At 44.6% G+C, this 18,841-nt stretch overlaps 1 protein-coding gene across 1 annotated transcript; it reads left to right on the forward strand.

Moving 5' to 3' along the window:
* Window positions 1-501: 501 nt before the first annotated feature.
* Window positions 502-12,286, forward strand: rbm6 (RNA binding motif protein 6). The gene is given in 26 exon segments (XM_030374641.1): window positions 502-639; window positions 1,168-1,243; window positions 1,490-3,032; window positions 3,156-3,245; window positions 3,327-3,396; window positions 4,304-4,377; window positions 6,330-6,401; window positions 6,511-6,805; window positions 7,117-7,151; window positions 7,153-7,275; window positions 7,767-7,867; window positions 7,959-8,028; window positions 8,150-8,225; window positions 8,426-8,490; window positions 8,840-8,984; window positions 8,986-9,011; window positions 9,013-9,025; window positions 9,274-9,371; window positions 9,629-10,000; window positions 10,092-10,241; window positions 10,454-10,519; window positions 10,731-10,955; window positions 11,179-11,253; window positions 11,383-11,486; window positions 11,585-11,636; window positions 11,731-12,286. Coding segments are annotated over 25 exon segments (4,080 nt in total). The 5' UTR covers window positions 502-639; window positions 1,168-1,196; the 3' UTR covers window positions 11,824-12,286.
* The last annotated feature ends 6,555 nt before the right edge of the window (window positions 12,287-18,841 follow it).

The following is an 18,841-nucleotide window of genomic DNA, read 5'->3' on the forward strand; positions in this document are numbered from 1 at the left end:
CATTTGATGCTATTCTATTTTATACTAACTATTATAGAATCAAAATACGATTAAATAAAAAAGATAAAATGACTACATAGCCAAGGCTTTTGGAATTGTATTGTAGGCCTATCCTAAATTAACTCAAAACAAAAAAGCACAACAAATCAGTCTATCGGTAGAAAACTATCGGCATAGGATAACAAGGCAAAGCCCTATGTAGTTCTAGACATGCGTCAACCCAACATGCGTGAATCAAGCTTTAAACATGATCCATATCTATTTATATTATATAGGCCTGCGTTGTGGTAGCCTAAACTTCTTCTTTGCATTGAAGGCCCAACAATAAACATTATAATTGCTCTGAGGGAATTCCCTGAGAAAACACAGACGTCCAAATGTGTATAAAACACCATGTGCTTTATTTGGTTGGCTTCATGAAATAAATGTTTGTGCAAAGATTGTACTATAAAAGGAACGTTTGTCAATGGAAATCACCTATCCTTGATAAAACTACAACTCCCAGGGTTCTTACTAAACTACGCTAGGCTTCGCCGTCACTCCCGGAAAAAGTGGGCTAGGCTCCATTTTAAACTATTGCCTTTACTCTGAATTGGACCTCTGCATAGAATTAGCAGAATATCAGAATAAATAATACAGGTAGGTCATTTACACAGAAATTGCCCTTTTGTCAGTACAGTGCCGTTCATAATATTATCTAACGAGCTACTGCGTCTTCATTACAAGGTTAGGAAATCGTCATTGCTAATGTTAGCCAACCTAATGTTGGAGCAAACGCTAGCCGATGACCTCATTCTCTAGATATGTTTCTTTATTTGGTAATGAGGTAGACTTCATTTAAGCAACCGGTTTCTACTGTCGCTTATGATATAGATTCGCATATTCTCAAAAATCGCGCGGCTCTTATTACTAATAGACGTCACTTGATGAACCACAGCAGGCCTGAACCCATGCCTTCGCAGCTCGTCCATCTGTGGTAGACCTCTCATCTTGCATTAGCAGATCTATGACACGATGTGTTGAAATGCTCGTGTTGTTGACCGTCTGCTGATGTCAGCCGCAAGTTGCAGTATGCCCTGGGTACCCGCGGTCCTAGATCTAGCAGAAGCAAACGTTGTTTTATATATTTTCCAATGTGTGAAATTGTGATGAACACTATCTTGCCAGGTGATAGACTGTTGGAGAAGTAAAGAATAATGTGGGATGGACCTGGGCAAGGACCACGAGGGGGGCCACCCTTTCGGTAAGGATTAATTTGTTGTGTGCTTTATCTACTTGATATCATTTTGCGCTGCTGCACACCCCCAGGTTATATATATTTTTTAGAAGTACGTTCTGTATTTCTATCAAATGGACAGCAGGGGCGGAAACTTCAGTGATAATACTTTCATTAATTAATTTTTCCCTTGTATGTCTTTGGTAAAATTCCAAGTGTATTTCATCTTGTATTTTATTGCGTTTCCATTAACCATAGTAATTTGTATTCCAGTGGTGATCGTCGTGGAGATATGTTTGGGGGCAGAGATGGTCCCATGCCTGAGTTTAGAGGTAGGGATGGCATGAACATGGGTCCAATGGGTAATATGGGCCAAAGACCGCACGATGTACCACCTATGGACATGCGGAGGTTGGATGGGCCTAACACAAGAGGGCGAGGGAGTGAAATGGAAACGCATGAAATGCGTGGTAGAGGTCCAAACCGCGATTCATTCAGACCCGGCGAAGAACCCAACTTCAACATGAGGAGGCAGGGGGAGGAAACTATCCAAGACAAGCTTTTAAATCAAACAAACTTTGGGGGTAGGAACTCTCCCAACATGGAAGGGAGAGGTATGCCATCACGGGAGCAAAATAACAGGTTCATGGATATGAGGGACAGGGACATGAGAGACAGGGATATGTTCCCTGGAGACATGTCCAGGTTCAACAATCAAAACATGGATGGCAGGAGGTCCTTTCCTATGGACCGGATGGAGAGGAACGATGGCTTTAGGGACATGCGTGACAGGCCTCCGGAGGGCATGGATGACGTGGACGGCTGTCGCCTGGACCTGCCACCTCGTGAGAGGAGGATGATGGAGTTCGATAGAAGAGGGGGACCTCCCTTCCAGTCTAGAGGAGGATTTGATTCAGATATGGACTTCAGGAGTCGTCCCGGACCGGAGAACGACTTTAGGGGTAGGGATCGATCTCCGTTGCGTTTTGGGAACAATAATGATCGGGAGAGATCAAGGTCCGACATGCCCCCGGATGTTGGAAACCCTCAACGACGGGGTTTGAGGGGACCAGAAGATTCACGTGGAGAGGGGGAATTTTTGGATGGTTCACTCATGGACTATAGAAGTGGTGAAGAAATGACTCTCGCTGAAGAATGGAAGAACCGTAACAAGCAGAAAAGCACATCATTTCCCAACGCAAGTAAAGGATTAGAGGGCTTGACAGACAAACCAGGACCTTTAGCTTTTGGTAGAGAGGGAATCTTGCCAGTTCCCTCAGCATTTAAAGGCCGTGATAGGCCATTATTGGAATTCCCTGGAAAAGACATTGGCTTCTCCCGTGGCGGCCCCTTTGGGGCCATGAATCTCCCAGCAGTGGGCATTAAACCACCACTCAACCTTCCTTTCCCAGGAATGGGTCCACCTCAGGGGCCGCTTACTGTAGAGAACAAGGGCAAGCCATGGCTCGATATAAAAGATCCCAAGCTGCCTCCAAGTACATCAATTCTTCTTCAAAGACCCACTTACAATCAAGAGAAAAATCTGCCACCCCCGGGTTTTAAGGGGCAGAGTGATTGTTATCCAGGAACAAATAATACCCCACATAACCAGGGACCTGTGGTCAGCAAGATTGCGACAGAATTTCAAAGTAGCAATGCAGCACAGGGCCGAGACCAGGACTACAGGGACATCGATTATAGAACAGGATCCACAAGACCCTTTGATTTTAAACATGAGGACTTTCAGAGACCTGACAAACTTCTGAAAGAGACCAAACCCAACCCTCCTTCAAAGTTTAGTGACTCTGGCTCTCAGGTTAGTAGATTTTGTATTTTCTTTTTTCCTTAATGCTTTTGTATTATCAAAAGTAGGCTCTTGTTTGCAAATTAAGACATTTCTGCCTGTCTAATCTATTTTCACCAAAATGTGTGCGGAAAGGATCAAGATTACAGGAGTGCATCAATGGAGGACAAAGTTTCCAATACGATATCCATAGTTGGCATCCCAAAGACTGCCACAATGGAGCAGGTATGATTTGATTTTGTGCTGCACTCGCATCAATGTTCAGACGTTTATTTTTTGTGGTAGTAACTCTTAATACTTTTGCAGATTCTTGGTGCCTTTGTTGTTCGCGATGGAGTGTCCATGCAGGGGATGAAAATAAAAAGTGTTGTTCCAGGTGAGAAATACGTTGCTGTATGGAAATGTTTTTCTTTGGGCAAACGAGCGCCCCAATGTACCACGATATATCTCGCCGATACGATACTCGAACCTTCGCATTCCTCTTTTCTAAAGCTTCTTCGCTGCTTTTTTCCGGTCTTGGTGTTAAGTTTCGCTCAATTGTATGAGAGTGGGTATTGTGTCGTAACAGTCACTTCTTTCATTTCTGAGATTGTAGGGTCATTGTCAGCTGTCTCAGAGGTTTCCTCAACACTGCAACAATGTTAAACATACTTGATGTCAGTCACCAAAAGTTTGATCACGAGTGGTTCACTACATTGTGTTTTGCATGAATCACATGGTTGGCGAACAAGAGAGTGGTCACTGTCAGTGAAAGTGAAATAGATTACTTTGATAGAGCTTCTCATTGTCTCCATGGGTTCCCCTTGGATAACGTTTATTGTATCATAAAAAATAAGAGGTTGCCATTTACATTTCCTAAGCCTTCTGTCAAGATAATCTTAAGAGATCGGAAACGTGAACAATATCTTCATTAGGAAAACATAATATAAAGTTAAGGTCTGGCAACACTTTCAAACTCTTGTGCCAAAATCTGTCTGGCTACCATACGTTGGCCGTAGCTGGGTTTGGGATATCTGTGTGCAAAGGCTTGGCTATCATGCATCTTGTCATCGTAAAATCAGAAGTGCAGTGAACACTCGAATGATGGAAGAGAGAAAAAACATAATGAAAATTACACTGAATTTCTGTGTCATGAAGGTAAACATTCTGTCCATAGAAAAATATGCTCACTGTTCCTCGATTCATTCACAACGTGCTGTTTTATTTTGTGTTATACACCGCGTGACTGTCCTTACTGGCTTTGACTAACAAAAACCCATCTGTATTTCAAATGCTGTCCCCAGGTTACAGCTACGATACGGCCTATGTGGAGTTTTTAAACCTCGAGGATGCAGTCCACTTCATGGAGTCGAACAAGGTGGCCCATCCTCGTCACTACGAAGGCCCTCTCTCCCAACAGGATTTTGGGGGGTTGAGAAGGCTTTTAGTAGAACGTGGGGGAGGGGGTGACGGGGTCCTGTAAAAGTGGTGTCTTTTATTTATTGTTGTCATTCGACGGCATTATTTTGAGATTTACATTTTGAGCAGCACCAGGTTACAGAGAGGCAACTAACAATTACATGTTATAGCTAATGTTAATGGGATTCTTGGGAGTTTTCTGTTTTACATTGTATGAGACCGGGATCGTATACTCTACTAACGCTAATGCGATTTAAGCATTTCTATACATAATCTTTAAGCCAGTTTCAAAGTGTGATCAACCAATAATGCGACTAATTATTAAAAAAAAACGGTTTGGATTCAGAAAAAGGTTGAAATCAGTCAACCTTCCTGTATTGTTCTCCACAGTTTTCAATGATTCCTACATGTTTGGGATGATATTGTGCCAGGATATCATTGCCCTTGTTATGTGAAGATCACATTTTCTCTTCAGCACCTAAGTCAGAAAAACCCTCTTGTCCAGACAGTATTTATAGAAAGACCTTTTTTACCATATTTTATGATTTAATTGCGTTTGTAAGCACCAACCTGTTCAAGGGAAAGTGGTGGATACAAATGTGATGAACTCGTGTCTGAATGCAACAACTTTTTCACATGATTCCACATACTTCCCATCATTCATCAGAAGTTCCTGATCCACTGACTGGATTTCCACTTTCAGCATGTGATCTATGTTGACAAAATCGTAGCCTTTCTGGGCTTCTTTCTTATGGTCGGAGACCCCATTTCTGAACTTGCTGGTCGTGAACCACTTGACGGTCTGGGTCTCTCTTGTCTATATTCATCCTCATGATCTTGATGCTAGACCTTTTGCAGTCTTTCGACTGCTTTGCCTTGTCTTAAGTGAATCTCCTGTCCCTGCATTTTCAAGCCAATCTTGGACACCATCCCATAGCGGTTTCATGTCGGTCGTATGCAACTGAATGTAGAGGGGATGTACATCTGTTCAATTCAGTTCTGTGTAGTTATTGATTGATTATGGGAACACAGAATAACTTCTGCTTGGATATTTTTGTGACTTGAACGTTTCAAAGGCCACAACTCGGCAGCTTGTGTAGGTTTCCTACTTTTATCTTAATGTGAATGCGCAATACAAATGAACATTAGTTTGAGGGGGGCCTGAAAAGGGGCGTCCCTTCACAATGGCGCCATCTTGACTGCGAAGTCCGTTGAGCCATATTGATCCTTGTTTTTTTGCATTTATGCCACGGGTATGATTTGGACATAGGGCTATATAATGTGGTTCTTGCTTTCAAATTGCATTTTATATGCATGGCTGGGTCTATATATATTAATTGCTAAGCCGTTAACTCTCTAAAATGGGCTAAATGTTTACGTTTGAGTTCAGATTTTATTGAAGAAATTGAGTATTGACTATATTAGCACCTGGATCAGTGTCTTATCGTCTCATGTTCTTTAAATAGAAAATATCGCATCTAATTTATAGTAACGTCAGTTTACATTGTCAAATTCTTTTTTTTTATGTGGTCTGGTATGAACCATTTTGGTTTAAATTTACTGCAAATTCACATCTTCCTTGTGGTATAAGCGGTTCACAAGGGATAACTTTTGGTGTTCAAGCAGGTCAATCCTATTTGGGACTCTGATTCCTCTATTGTATTTCCGTGCAACGACTGACTCTTGATTTATATATATTATGAAGAGGAAAGGATTTTGTATAAGGAATTCTGAACCTTGTCGAAGCTAGCCTTGTTAAATAACCGCATATGGTTGCCTTTTTTTAATTATTTTTTTTCATGACGGGATTGGCTGGCTTAGTCTGCCATAGTGCATGATGGGTACTCTGGGTTTATGTAAGTGATGCACTTGAAGTTGCCCAGTAAGTGAGCTCATTTATTCTCATTTCAGGGTTCCCTCAAAGTCGGCCATAAAACAGCTTCCATGAAATACGTCCAACCAGAAAAGAATCCCTTCGCTTTCGTAAGTTCCCTTCCCAGCCCTCCCATTCCTGTGAACAATCAGCTGAACCTCTAAAGACTCGATCCTTGAATCCTGCTTGACCAATATCCTCATCTCCCGCCCGGGGCAGGAACCGACTCCCAGCGCACCCCAGGTCCAGAAGCCGCTGCTGCCCATTCCAGACGTGCCAGTCAAAGACGTGCCAAAGCCCGGCCTGAATGGCTCCAAGGGGGACGGCCTCATGGAGCCCCCCCAGCCCGCGGCCCAGTGGCAGCGGAGCTCGGACATGACCCCGGAGGCCTGGCAGCAGCAGGTGGACCAGCAGCAGCAGCAGGACAACCAGCAGCAGGCCGAGCCCTGGGCCAACCGCAACCCGCCCCGCCAGGGCCCGCACAACTCTGATCCCATCTTCAAAGAGAGCAAGAGTAGGTTCATGTTCCAGCACTCTCTTTAAGAATTGACTGTTATTTGCGTGGTGTGTACATAAGCAGCATTACCCAAAATGATATTCGACTTTTGTAAGTACAGAGCGAGGCTTTCATCGTTGTGCACATTGCCTACCTAATGTCCTCATTTGCTTTTGACATTCACTCTTTCTGAATAGGCATTGTTTACAATGACTTTATATTCGTTCCTGTAAAATGGTGGCATCCAGAGCAATAATGGCTGTGGATATACTCTTATTTATTGCTTCCTCAAGTGAACACGTCCACGTCCCCCTTGTGTTTCTCTCAAGCCATGATCATCAAGAACGTGAAGCCCACCACCACAGGTGGAGACCATCCTGAAGTGCCTTGATCCCTTTGCCTATCTGGATGAGAAGAACGTCCGTCTGGTCAAGGGCAAAACACCAGGCGCCAAATGTTTCTGCTTCGTGGACATGGACTCCCACGAGGTATGGGTTAACCTCTAAAGTCATACCTTCAAGCTCACTCGAAGCACGATTTTTCTCTTTCATATTTGGCTGGACCCGTGCCCAGTAACAATGATGAAGTACTTTTGCATCACGGTCGACCAATTACCATGCACTTCATATTTCCCATAAAGCTTTTTCGAAATTGTATTAAAAACGTGATAAGCTATATGCTGCTTTTATTGCGTTTGTTTATTCGGCAGTGAAATGGTTGCCACAATTTTGAGTTGATTTTTTTCTGAAGTAAATTTGTTAATGTTAATTGGCCAAAAAATATTTCATGTAATTCATGGTGGATACGTAAAGCCGAAGCATGTAAAATAGGGGAATTATGCATGGAACACTTCCTGCTTGAATAACAAACCCTAGTGCTAACTGAGCAGGTGTTCGCTTGTTTGGGGAGAGGTTCTACACAAAGACGGCTTCAAATCCAAAGCCTCCTTGTGTCCTAACACAAATTGAACCTTGTGTAGCAAGTGACCCGTCTGGTGGACCTGCTGACGAAGCCCCGGCCCCTCTCCATTGATGGCGTCAGAGTTTACGCCGAGGTCGCCAAACCCCTCAAGAACCAGAAGTAAGGGACTGTGCCAAAGAGGCGTCGAAACAGGTTGTTCATGTATTTGGACCAATTATCATAATATGTTGTTTCCTGCTCCCGTCTCCAGTTTCAGACGAGACGATAAGCCGGAGACGTCACTCTTGGGCTACCCCCCACCTGACGCCAACATGACAGCGGTAGGACCATCTCTATTCTGTTTTTTATAAACGGCCGAAATGAGGGGGGGGGGGGGGGGGGGGTGTGGTTGATAGGGTTCACTACTCTGTGTATTAATATGGTTTTTGTCTCTAATTTCAGCAGCAACAACAGTTCTTACAGACTCTGCAGTTCCCACAGTCGCTGCCCCCGCTGCCAGTCAGTGGTGGGTTACAAGGTTAGCCATCCTCTTGGAGACTCACGCACTAGCCTCCCACTATACTGCACGCTGAGCCCATTCTACTCCCTAAACGTGACTAGAATAGAACTGTGCTCGCCCAGAAATACAACATGAGATTCTATCTAATTGGGTTTAAAATAGGATGTTTGTTTTGTTTGTACGGAAAAACTGAATCCAAACTTGGGTCCTCTTTGTAGTTCCTGGAAATATGTTGGCTGGCGGTCTACATCCCCTGTTGCCAATGGACTCCAGTTATAACCAGGTAGGTAACTTCAAACATGGAGATAACTACTGTGCACTATGTTTACACCTGTGTTTGCTCTCCTACCAGGGGTGCAATCCTTTCGGTATCGAGATTAGATTTCGATTAAAAAAGTAGACTCATTTAAGGATCTACTCCAGTCCGATGTGTTGTGCGTTAAGAAATGCAGTGTTGCTTGGAGGCAGAGTAAAGTGTGTAGTAAGATTTTGTCATTTTTATATTTAAAACAACGATCATTGCAATAATGTTGAACCCACAAAGGCATAAGACATCGACTTTCGGGTTTGTGAATTGAGAATCATAGAAGAATCTGAAACAGACTAAATTCCCCTCTGCCTCTATTCAATAGGCAGTGGGCTATGGTGCAACGCCGGCCCTGGATGCCTCGTACCAGGCTGCAGGGCTCCAGGCTGCTGGCCTCCAGGTCGGGGGGCTCCAGGCTGCTGGGCTCCAGGGCTGTGGGACTCCAGGCTGCAGGACTCCAGGCTGCGGCAGTGCCATCTACCCTGGATGGCTCAGAGAAACTATGTTTATGGTAAACAGATTTGATCAATTATAATTATTGAATCCTGAGAGGTGTATCATCGTTCAGGAGAGCCCTGAGTTGACCTGAAGTCAAACCGTCAAAGATGTTGTGTATATATGTATATTACAATATTGCATTTTTATTTATTTTGTAACATCGTTTTGAGAAGGGATTTTGAAAGAAGGCACTGGGTTTGCTTACCGATGTTCCTTAGGTAGCGATGACCAACATGTGCCTCTTTCCATTTGTTTTCTGAGGTTCTGAAGCTCCGGACGTATCTAATTACCTCTATGACGCGACTTCAGGATTCTACTATGATCCTGAAACCACGCTCTACTACGACCCCGGCTCCAGGGTAAGCACGAGTTCAACACCTGGGATCACGTATTGGCCTCCTAGCAGCTTAATGTCTCGTCTGACAGCATGAAGGCATTGCCCAATGGGTAATTTGCATTTAGTGTAGGTGACTGGCTAATTTGAAATGATATTTTATGCATACAGTAAACAATGTGATTTGGATTGCTTGTACACCAGCATCATTTGAATGCACTAATCAAAAGATACAAATATGGAAACCTTAAAGTTTTTGTTTGTCACTGGATCCACTTCTAGTACTTCTACAACGCCCAGACGCAGGAGTACCTGTACTGGGACGCCAATACCAAGACCTACATCCCAGTGCCGGGCGGCACGCCGGCCCCCGCCACAGAGACCCAGTCTGTCGCCATGACGGCGGAGGTCCAGGCCATCCTGTCCAACCCGGCCGCCGACGCCCCCCTGGAGATGAAGAAGCCGTCGGAGCAGGCCGTCGCCCCGCCCGAGGTCCCCGACCCGGACCCCTCCCCGGCCCCAGCGGTGGCGGCGGCGGCGGCCCCGGGCCCCAGCGCCACCGGCACTAGCCCCACGCTCACCGCCGAGGAGGAGTCCGCCAGGCGGGAGAAGGAGGGCAAGGAGGAGAAGCCCCGGAGCCTGGCCGCAGTCAAGGTAACGCACGGCGAGGCTGAGCGGGACTGTGTGTGTGGGCCGGGCATACGACTCGTACACTGACGGCTGCGAGTGTGTCCCTATCGCTCAGATCATGAAGGACATGGAGCGCTGGGCGAAGATCCAGAACCGTCAGAAGGACAGCGTCCGCGCAGCGTCCCCCGTGCTGAGGATGGGGGCACACGACGACCGCAGGTCGTCCAAGGCGGCCGACGCTGGCTTCGCCGTCTTCGAGAGGAAGGTTAGAGAGAGACATGCACACGCACGCACGCACACACACATGCACACGCACAGCTCACACTGTATAATCTTCACATCACGTTAACAATGAAGCTGTGAGTCTGCTTTCTGGAAGTGCCGTACTGCCGTAAAGAGAGGGTGGGATTTGCCCGTCAATCTTGTATTTGTTTGAACACCCCCTTTGTGTCCTCCTCTCAATCCTCCTCCACTCAGGGCTCTGCTGGGGACGATCTGTTCAAGAAGCCTCTCGCTCCAGCAAAGAAGGACGAGAAGCTGAAGGTGAGTCATGCTCCACGTATCCCGTTCCCTGATGCTTGTAGTTACGCTCTTTCTGTTGACGGTGTCGTAATAAAAAGTGTAAGCCAAGCGTCTCTGTAACCAGAGACCTCTGACTGAGCTCTTTTGAACTGTGAACCTTGTGACCAGAGTTTTGGACTTGGTTCTTCGTTGCCGTTTAACGACGGTCCGTGGTTGTGTTTGGTCTGCCCAGCGGCCCATGGGATCCCTGGGCCTGCTCGCGTCCGACTACGGCGCCGGCAGCGACGAGGAGGTGGAGGAGGAGAAGACGGAGGCTCCGAGGAACCTCAAGAGCCAGGCTGAGGACAAGGAGGACAAGCTGACGGACTGGAAGAAGTTGGCCTGCCTGCTGTGCAGGAGACAGTTCCCCAACAAGGACGCTCTGATCCGCCACCAGCAGCTCTCTGACCTCCACAAGGTGTGGTATCACTTTAATATTGGATTGCGATAAGGTATTGGATGACGCTCAGACACCCTCCTCTAGCCTGGAATCGAACCGATAACTAATATGTGATTGTATAGATGCATTCCTAGTCTGGTAGTTCATATTCATAAAGTGTTAGTTACTGCGTAGTTAGCATTTACTCTTCAATGCATAAATGTATGTGTGACATTGATCCCCCCCCCCCCCCCCTGTGCAGCAAAATATGGAGATCCATCTCAAGATCAAGAGGTCCAAGAGGGAGCTGGAGGCACTGGAGAACCAGGAGAAGGAAGTGAGTGTGTTAGGGGGTTTGAAAAGGGATATTCATGAACCGGGAGGGGGTGAGACGAGGGCTGATTTCTGTGCACACGCCTCCTGTCGAGCGGTGGTGTTAACGCGGCTCTGACCCCGTCCTCCACAGCTGAGCGCTAAAGAGACAGTCACGGTCACAGTCCCGCTGCGGTCGCCGGAGCCCAAGAAGAAGAAACACACGCACCACCACAACGCCTGGGCCGGAGGCTCCAGGTTGGTGGAAGCAAACGGAACGCTTGTTAGGTTATCGCGGGACTCTGGATGAAACCCACGAGCTGTGATTTGACTCCTCCTCTTCCTCTCTTTTCTAGGGAAACGCACAAAGGCAGCGACCGACCGGGTTTAGGCTGTGAACCCGTAGAGGTACGTGAGGATGCACCGAAGCGCACGGCTCAAACCCCCCCATTTTCTGCCCAATAAAAACTAAAGGTTTACAAATTGTGTCTCTTGTTTCCAGAGGAAAAAGAAGGAGCCCGTGGTCTGGGACCACGCGACCTACAAGCAAGCGGTGCGAAAGGCCATGTTTGCCCGCTTCAAGGAGCTCGATTGACCCGGCTTTGCGTCACCCATTATCGTCCGTGTTTGATTAATGTGAAGCGTTTGGTCTAAATGACTTGCCAGATTTGTCTCGGTGGGGGTAGGAATACTGCCTCCCCCACTGTGTTTACTGCCTCTCTGCCTTGGTCCTTCTATAGAGCCGTGACTGTAGGAAATGATATCAAGGGGAAACACTATGTAAATAAGCCCTGTTTCACACTAACTGTACTGACCGGAGGTGGCTGGAGAGTGATATCCGTTGATCCGGTTTGTTTTTATGAAAGACAGTGCATCAATAGTTACAAGTTGTGGTTTTTCCCACCCATATTATGGATAACTGATATTTGGTGTCCTAATAAGTGTCATTGTGACTCCTTTACTACACATTCATTTTATTTTGAATACTGCTTAACGTTTGTCTTTTAATTTTGTTTTATGTATACACAATTTTTTAGTAAAAACCTAAGTTAATTAGATCAACTCTTCTGGCGTCTTTTCTTGATTGTTTTACGTTTAACCGTTTCCATTTCCGACGGTTCTGGCTCTGACGGCTAAAAGGTTTTACTCTGTGATGCAGCGTTTCTCCTCTAGATGGCAGCAACACATTTGAAACATTTTCCAAAGGCTGAACTGAACCGGCTGTTGAAAAGAGCTCAAAGAGTGTACGGGGTTCTATAGGCCGCAAGAGTTAGCAATCTTAATGAGGGATGAATAAGACATTTTAAATTACCATTTTATTCTTTCGCTCGCCACAGGCATTGGGCATACCAAAATACGTTGGCACAAACGAACCTGGACGAACCTGGGCAGGCAGATATGACCTGCGTGGCATATTAATCGCTCCGTGTTAGCCCCCTTTCCTAACGCTATGGGGTAGGCTACAGGGGGTCCTGGGTTCAGTGGGCCTATTTTATCACATGGCTCCCGAGTAAATGCGACGCACTAGGGACTCTGAAGAACTGCACACCTCGTGTAGGCCTACAATGAGCCACATCATGACAAAACGAGTGCGAAGCTTCGCAAATACAAGATGGCAAAACAGCCCGTCATTAAATCAACGTAAGTACACCAATTAGCACGTGCCACTTCATTCACACCTCCCATATGGCCTCCCGCCTTCCCATAAATATTCTTTAATAACGAGTGTGTGAAACAACAGATGTGCTTACCTAGGAAGCGACAGTATCTGGAGTCTGTTTGTCTGGCTGGTGGGGAGAGACAAGGCTGGGGAGCCGTGGCAACCCAAATATGTAGCCACAACAAACACACGCACTCTGCAGGTTCAGAGAAGGGCTGGCTTCTCACTGCACTCCGTACAGCTGTTGCCTCGCTAAACATTTCATTCCAAAATCAGCCAGTTCCCATTCAACAGTCCCGTTTGATCTCTGCTAATGGAGACCAGTGCACGCAATGAAGCGGTGGAGCTTATTGCCAAGTGTTTGCGTTATGTGCAGGAAGGAACAGATGCAATAACAACACTTCAGACTAAACCGGGAGGAGGGGGGAAACCATTAGGGCCCAACTGGTCAAACATAATTTGTCACGCCATACCGGATCGAGACACTTTTCATCACTGGTAACCTGCGGTAGTCTGACTTGTCACGATTCACTGCCTATCAGAGTGATCCCTTCCTTGATTTGACGGAAATAGAAGGCTTTTTGCTAACCAACCCTCTATGCATTAATAAGACTGAACTGATAACCTAAAGTCAGTTGAGTTTGATTTGTCTTCCTTTTCGAATTCTGTTTCTCTTAAATCGAGGCCTACAACCATAGACTCCCATTTGAATCCATTAAATCTTGTGTTGAGGATGACATGCAAGCTTAAAGTGCACTGCCATTCAGAGACGAGAAGAATGTGTTTCTTACAGTCCTTTTCATACATATATTATCTATAACATTTATTGTCAAGTAGGCCACAGTAGGCCTAGTTATATTGTGGTGTTATTCACATATGTAATCCTAGGTATTCCTTCAAGACAATCCCATTGATCACAATATTGAAGGCAATCGTATGTGGTTCCCCCACATAAAATGAATTCAAACTATCCTTGAAAAAAATAAAAAAAATAACACTATAGACCTAGAACTACAACACCTGTAGTATAATCTTAGACGACAAGCAATTTGAGAACTTCAAATTACTTTCTATCTCCATCTAAAGCCATAGGTTTAAGTTTCCCAAGGTGATTCAGTGTTCAGGATGTCTGCTCTTTCTCCGGCTGGCTGGAAATGCTCATATGCATTACATGTAATTCGCTGTAGCCCATGGCACTGATCAAATGAATACATTTCTAGTGCAACACATTTAGGCCTTTGGCATGACTATCTGTGTATTTGCATATAGATTGAGTATTTATCGTGCAGATCAACATGGTATTAGGTTTCCCACACTTCATTGACTTTGCCTTTGTAAGAGTTCCCTAAACCAAACCCATAGTTGGAATCTGAAAGTAATAAAGCAGTGAAATGCTAATTTCTGACCACAACCTTCACATGGAATAAGAAACAGTTGTTTGCTAATCCTAACATGACAAGAACCCATCTGTTGTGATCAATGAGGCTTACAGTATTGCACAGTGACCGGTGCTTTTTCAAATCCTATAAGCAACGTGCGCTCTTGTGTAAATACAACACAAAATTAGTATTTTGGATTTTTATGCAGACGTCTCATGATGCCAGTAGGTTTGGATCTGAAAGGAATCATAACCTTCTTTTGCCCTTCACTTGGAGGCTTTCTTTTACCTTATATTTCCATGTCCTTCTTTTCCCCCCTTCTTCACGAGTGCCCTAACCTCATCCTCTCTTCTCCTCCGGGTGACAGCGGTCATCATCATTACCGACCCGGGCGGACCCAGAATCAGCACCACTGTGACAGAGAGACAGGCATCATGCTGGGGTGGACTCCAACAGGACGAAGGCCAGGGAGGCAACACAGATATGTGTTTTGTCATCCACGGCACGTGCGATCCTTCAAGACGCCCGATCCACGCTGGCGACAGGACGAGACGAACGAGGGAGCCAATTATCCGTAGCCTGTGGGGACAGGGGGGGGGCAGGGAGCACCACCAGCCTTGGGACGGGGGGACAGCTGGAAGACCTTCAGCAGCAGGACCCTTCAGACGTGAGAGGTATGCTGTCACTCTAACCCAGACAGACAGACAGAGAGCAGAAGTGATGAGTCTGGTTTTCGTCTGGCCGGGGATATGGTGGGATATATCCAATTGGGAACCAGACACCAGAATGGGATAGTAATTGCTGTATTGTACTAGTGGCCGATTTTAATGGCATGAGAGATTGTTGATGAGAGTTTCAAATGTTCACATGAACCAAAGAAACACAAACCCTTTTCATGGGACAGTTCAGCTCTAACCATTGTTTCGTTACAAATGTCATCACAAATTGTCCTGAGAGACACATGTTATGAATAGGTTGTGGATTATTTTAAAATATCAACTACATGATATAACAAAGTTAGATAGGAAATAAATATCCGAGTGGCACACAGCCTTCGCTTGTCTCGTATAACAAATGATCAAATGGAGGCTCATGTGTGATGGCTGGCCTCAAAGAGGAGCCATGTGTTGGTGGAGCCAGTTTAAGGGACTGTTCAATCATCAGGGAAAACAAATAATACTATTATGATTTTCTGAGCCATTTCAACCAGAGAGCTCAGCCTTTTAAGTCGTAAACGCCACCTGCTATCGATTATTAATCTGAACAGAAGATCATCTTGGAAATGTCCCTGCAGTTTCCAGGCATGGAACCCACATCAGGGCACAGTTAATGTTCGGAAATAGTATACCAATGTCTGGAGCAGAACGGATTCTGTCCTGAGCCGTGATTAGGATCATGAGAGACGTTGGAGGCATGTTGAGGTGATGTCATTCTGGGAATTCACTCTTTTCTTTCCTTCTTTCTTTCTTCCCTCTTCTTTTTTTCATCCTTCTTTTCTTCTTTGTTACTTTCTTCAGGTCCTTCTTTTTCTATGTATTAACACTATTTTATGACAGAACACTCATGCACATCCCAGCAGGTTGAGGGACAGAATGTTGTCACATCTGACCGCATCACCAACTGGGACAACTGATAGCGCCTACGCCTCAATCGTGGTCGGGAGGATGCAGAGTCTTCCTAAATGTGCCGTGTGTGTTGTTGATTTATAAAGCCCATCTGAACTCTGAGTGCATGATTCATGGCGCACAGTTGGATTCCCTGATACCTGTTTCCAGAAGGTGCAGACTTCTGCTCCATCATTCATCGTCTTCCTGGGATGAAGCGTGGGTTTCGCAGAGGTTTTAAAACACAATACTGAATCATTTGTCTCATATATAATGTCATTTTACTGCCTATTTGGGAGCTTTAAAATTCATTCCATGAAGGATTTGAAAAAGATTCACACCAGATTTGCTGTGGTCTGTATGTGACCATGTCCTTTTCTAAAACGGGTAATGTATCCATTTGAATGAACTATATGCAACCGCAATTAAAAATAGCTGTTTCCATGCAGTAAACGGTAAACACTGTTGCTTCTAATATTGATCATCTTTAGACAAGTCTTGTGTAACTCTCCTCTTACCAATGAAATTAAACAGAAGGGTTTGTATTTGTTCTTTATACCCCATGTGTTCTTTAATCCAGGAATAAATGCAGGTTTGTTGCGGGTTTGTTTGTTAACAGATGTTAACATGCGGGTAAAGAACCTCATTTTGATAGGCCTTACCGTTTCATCCTCATGTTGTACCTCGAGAAACAGAGCTGGCCCCGCAGGATTGCCTACGATCTCAGAGTCTAAGCACTTGGATATAGCGAATTGTCATCCTGGTTTATTATTTATGGTTTCCTTAAATTATTAATGCCATTTAGGATTGAATGGGGACATGGGACCAGCATTACAGTGGTCTTAGAAAAAAAGAGGTAGATTGTAAGCAGCAGATGTTTTTAGCAAAAGCAATCTAGAAATACAGTGCAACTCCTACAACGGTACAGGGAATACTGGATTGGTGAAAAGTGAGTGAAGCTAAAACTTTAATCTAAAAAGAAACACATGGCATCACGCTTTTATCCGAAGCGACTTACAAAAGCATGAGTGCATATGACTCCTTTGGGAGTCAAAGCCGTCACCCTGCCAGAGTTAGGCCCAATCCCATTTCTACCCCTTACCCCTTCAAAACAAGGGGGAGGGGTAAGGGGAAGGGGTAAGGGGTAGAAATGGGATTGGGCCTTAATGCCTTGCTCTACCCGTCAAGCTAGACTCTGGCTAAACATTTGTTATTGTAGATGGATGTCATTATTAAGTGGTAATGACATTTTAACACGAAACAAAAGATGGTATCACTTATACGAAGGTGGTGGTAACAAATTGTTGGTAGATAATAATTGTGTAATGATTAATAATTGGCAACTAGAGGCAAGTAATACATCATTTTTAAGATTGGTGCTTTGGATGAAAGCATGTGCCAAATGATTTAATAGTAGCCTTAATAGAGGTAACGACATAATACAATGGCTGTAGTGTGATTACCCACTAATATGCGTGTCACTTTTTCATAATTTGTATGAGGCTAATTACACATATGTTACAATATCAAATTATCCAATATTTACAGTCGGGTCAAGTCAAACAATTTTTTTATGCAGCATTTCTTTACGCCGGCATCCTAAAGTGCTTCCCACAAAGCAATCAAACCCTGGCAAGGGGAATTCCCTGGTCATTTTCTTTATAGCCCTCCCTCCATTATCGTTGTCTTCTTGCGGCTTTGTATATATCGAATGCAAATTAAACCCACATTCTTCACAAAACACTCTAAATACCCCAAGGGACAACAGCAATTACGGCGTTGATATAAATGCCGTCATTCTATCGCACGTCTGAATAATTCAGAAATCTTGTTGTTTTTTGCTCCGTGGCTTGCCTGATGGATTGGGCGGAGGCTAAGAGGTATAATTGCAATGTTAAGTGTTAGTGTTAACATTTTGTTTGGTATTGTCAGTCAGCACCCGGGGATAATTGTGGCCTAATGGCTAGTTATAATAAGGACGACCTACGGGGGGGAAATGGACTGAATGACAGGGGCATTTGTTCCTCATGAATAAAGAACCGCTCTGTGAGGACTATCATGTCCCTCCTGTATTGTTCCCGGTCACGTCACAGTGGGATGTAAAAAGCCTGGCATCCATCTGTTGCTGCTGCATTGTGTGGCACTAGCATCGAGACACACCGTTTTTCCTATATTTGCCGCTCCCTTTACAATTTCAAGCTATTAATGCCACCTTTCAGTTATCACCTTACTTGTATTTCGCCCCGAAGGCATTTCTGTTAACATTTTCATACTTGGTTTGTTTTTTCATTATTTATTCTAGGGATTCGTTTTTTTCACTTATTCACTCCTTAGTTAGTTTGACTTCACTTAATTGTTCCATATTGCTGTTATTTAGTGCAGCCTGTAAACCCAGTTTACCACTTTGTGTTCATGATAGACTAGCTTCCGTTACAGTTGTCACAGTCTGAATATTAAGGTTATATATTTGATCAGCACAATTCTTTAAAAACTTCAATAGAAAATAAATGATCTACAAAAAAATACTTGAATACTTTAAATTTGCATTCAAAGTAACCCTGACAGATAGATCAAACCAATTCCTTTAAACTTATGGCTCATCAATCATGATATCTCAGTACAGCAGCACAGCATCTGCCATTCATTCCTGAAGCATATGCTTTTGATGTTTCTCTGTGCTATTATATATTCTCTCATCAATCTTCATGTTTTATCTTGACTTTGCTATGTACAGTATGTACAGAATGCTCAGTGTATATATATATATACAGTATATACTCAATCAGGATGATGAAAGCTAGGTGTAGGTCACCATGGGCTCTCAGTATAGCGGTACCTGTGCACTGAAGCCATCCTAATGGACCCAGTGGTGCTGAAAGGTACTTAACAGCTAGCTAGCTAGCGCTCTGTAGCGCAGACGTACCAGCACATGCTCATATACCGCTGTGCTTCCTCTAGCAGGGAGAACGC

This window comes from Gadus morhua, chromosome 13 (assembly GCF_902167405.1).
Source record: "Gadus morhua chromosome 13, gadMor3.0, whole genome shotgun sequence".
Taxonomy (NCBI): Eukaryota; Metazoa; Chordata; class Actinopteri; order Gadiformes; family Gadidae; genus Gadus; species Gadus morhua.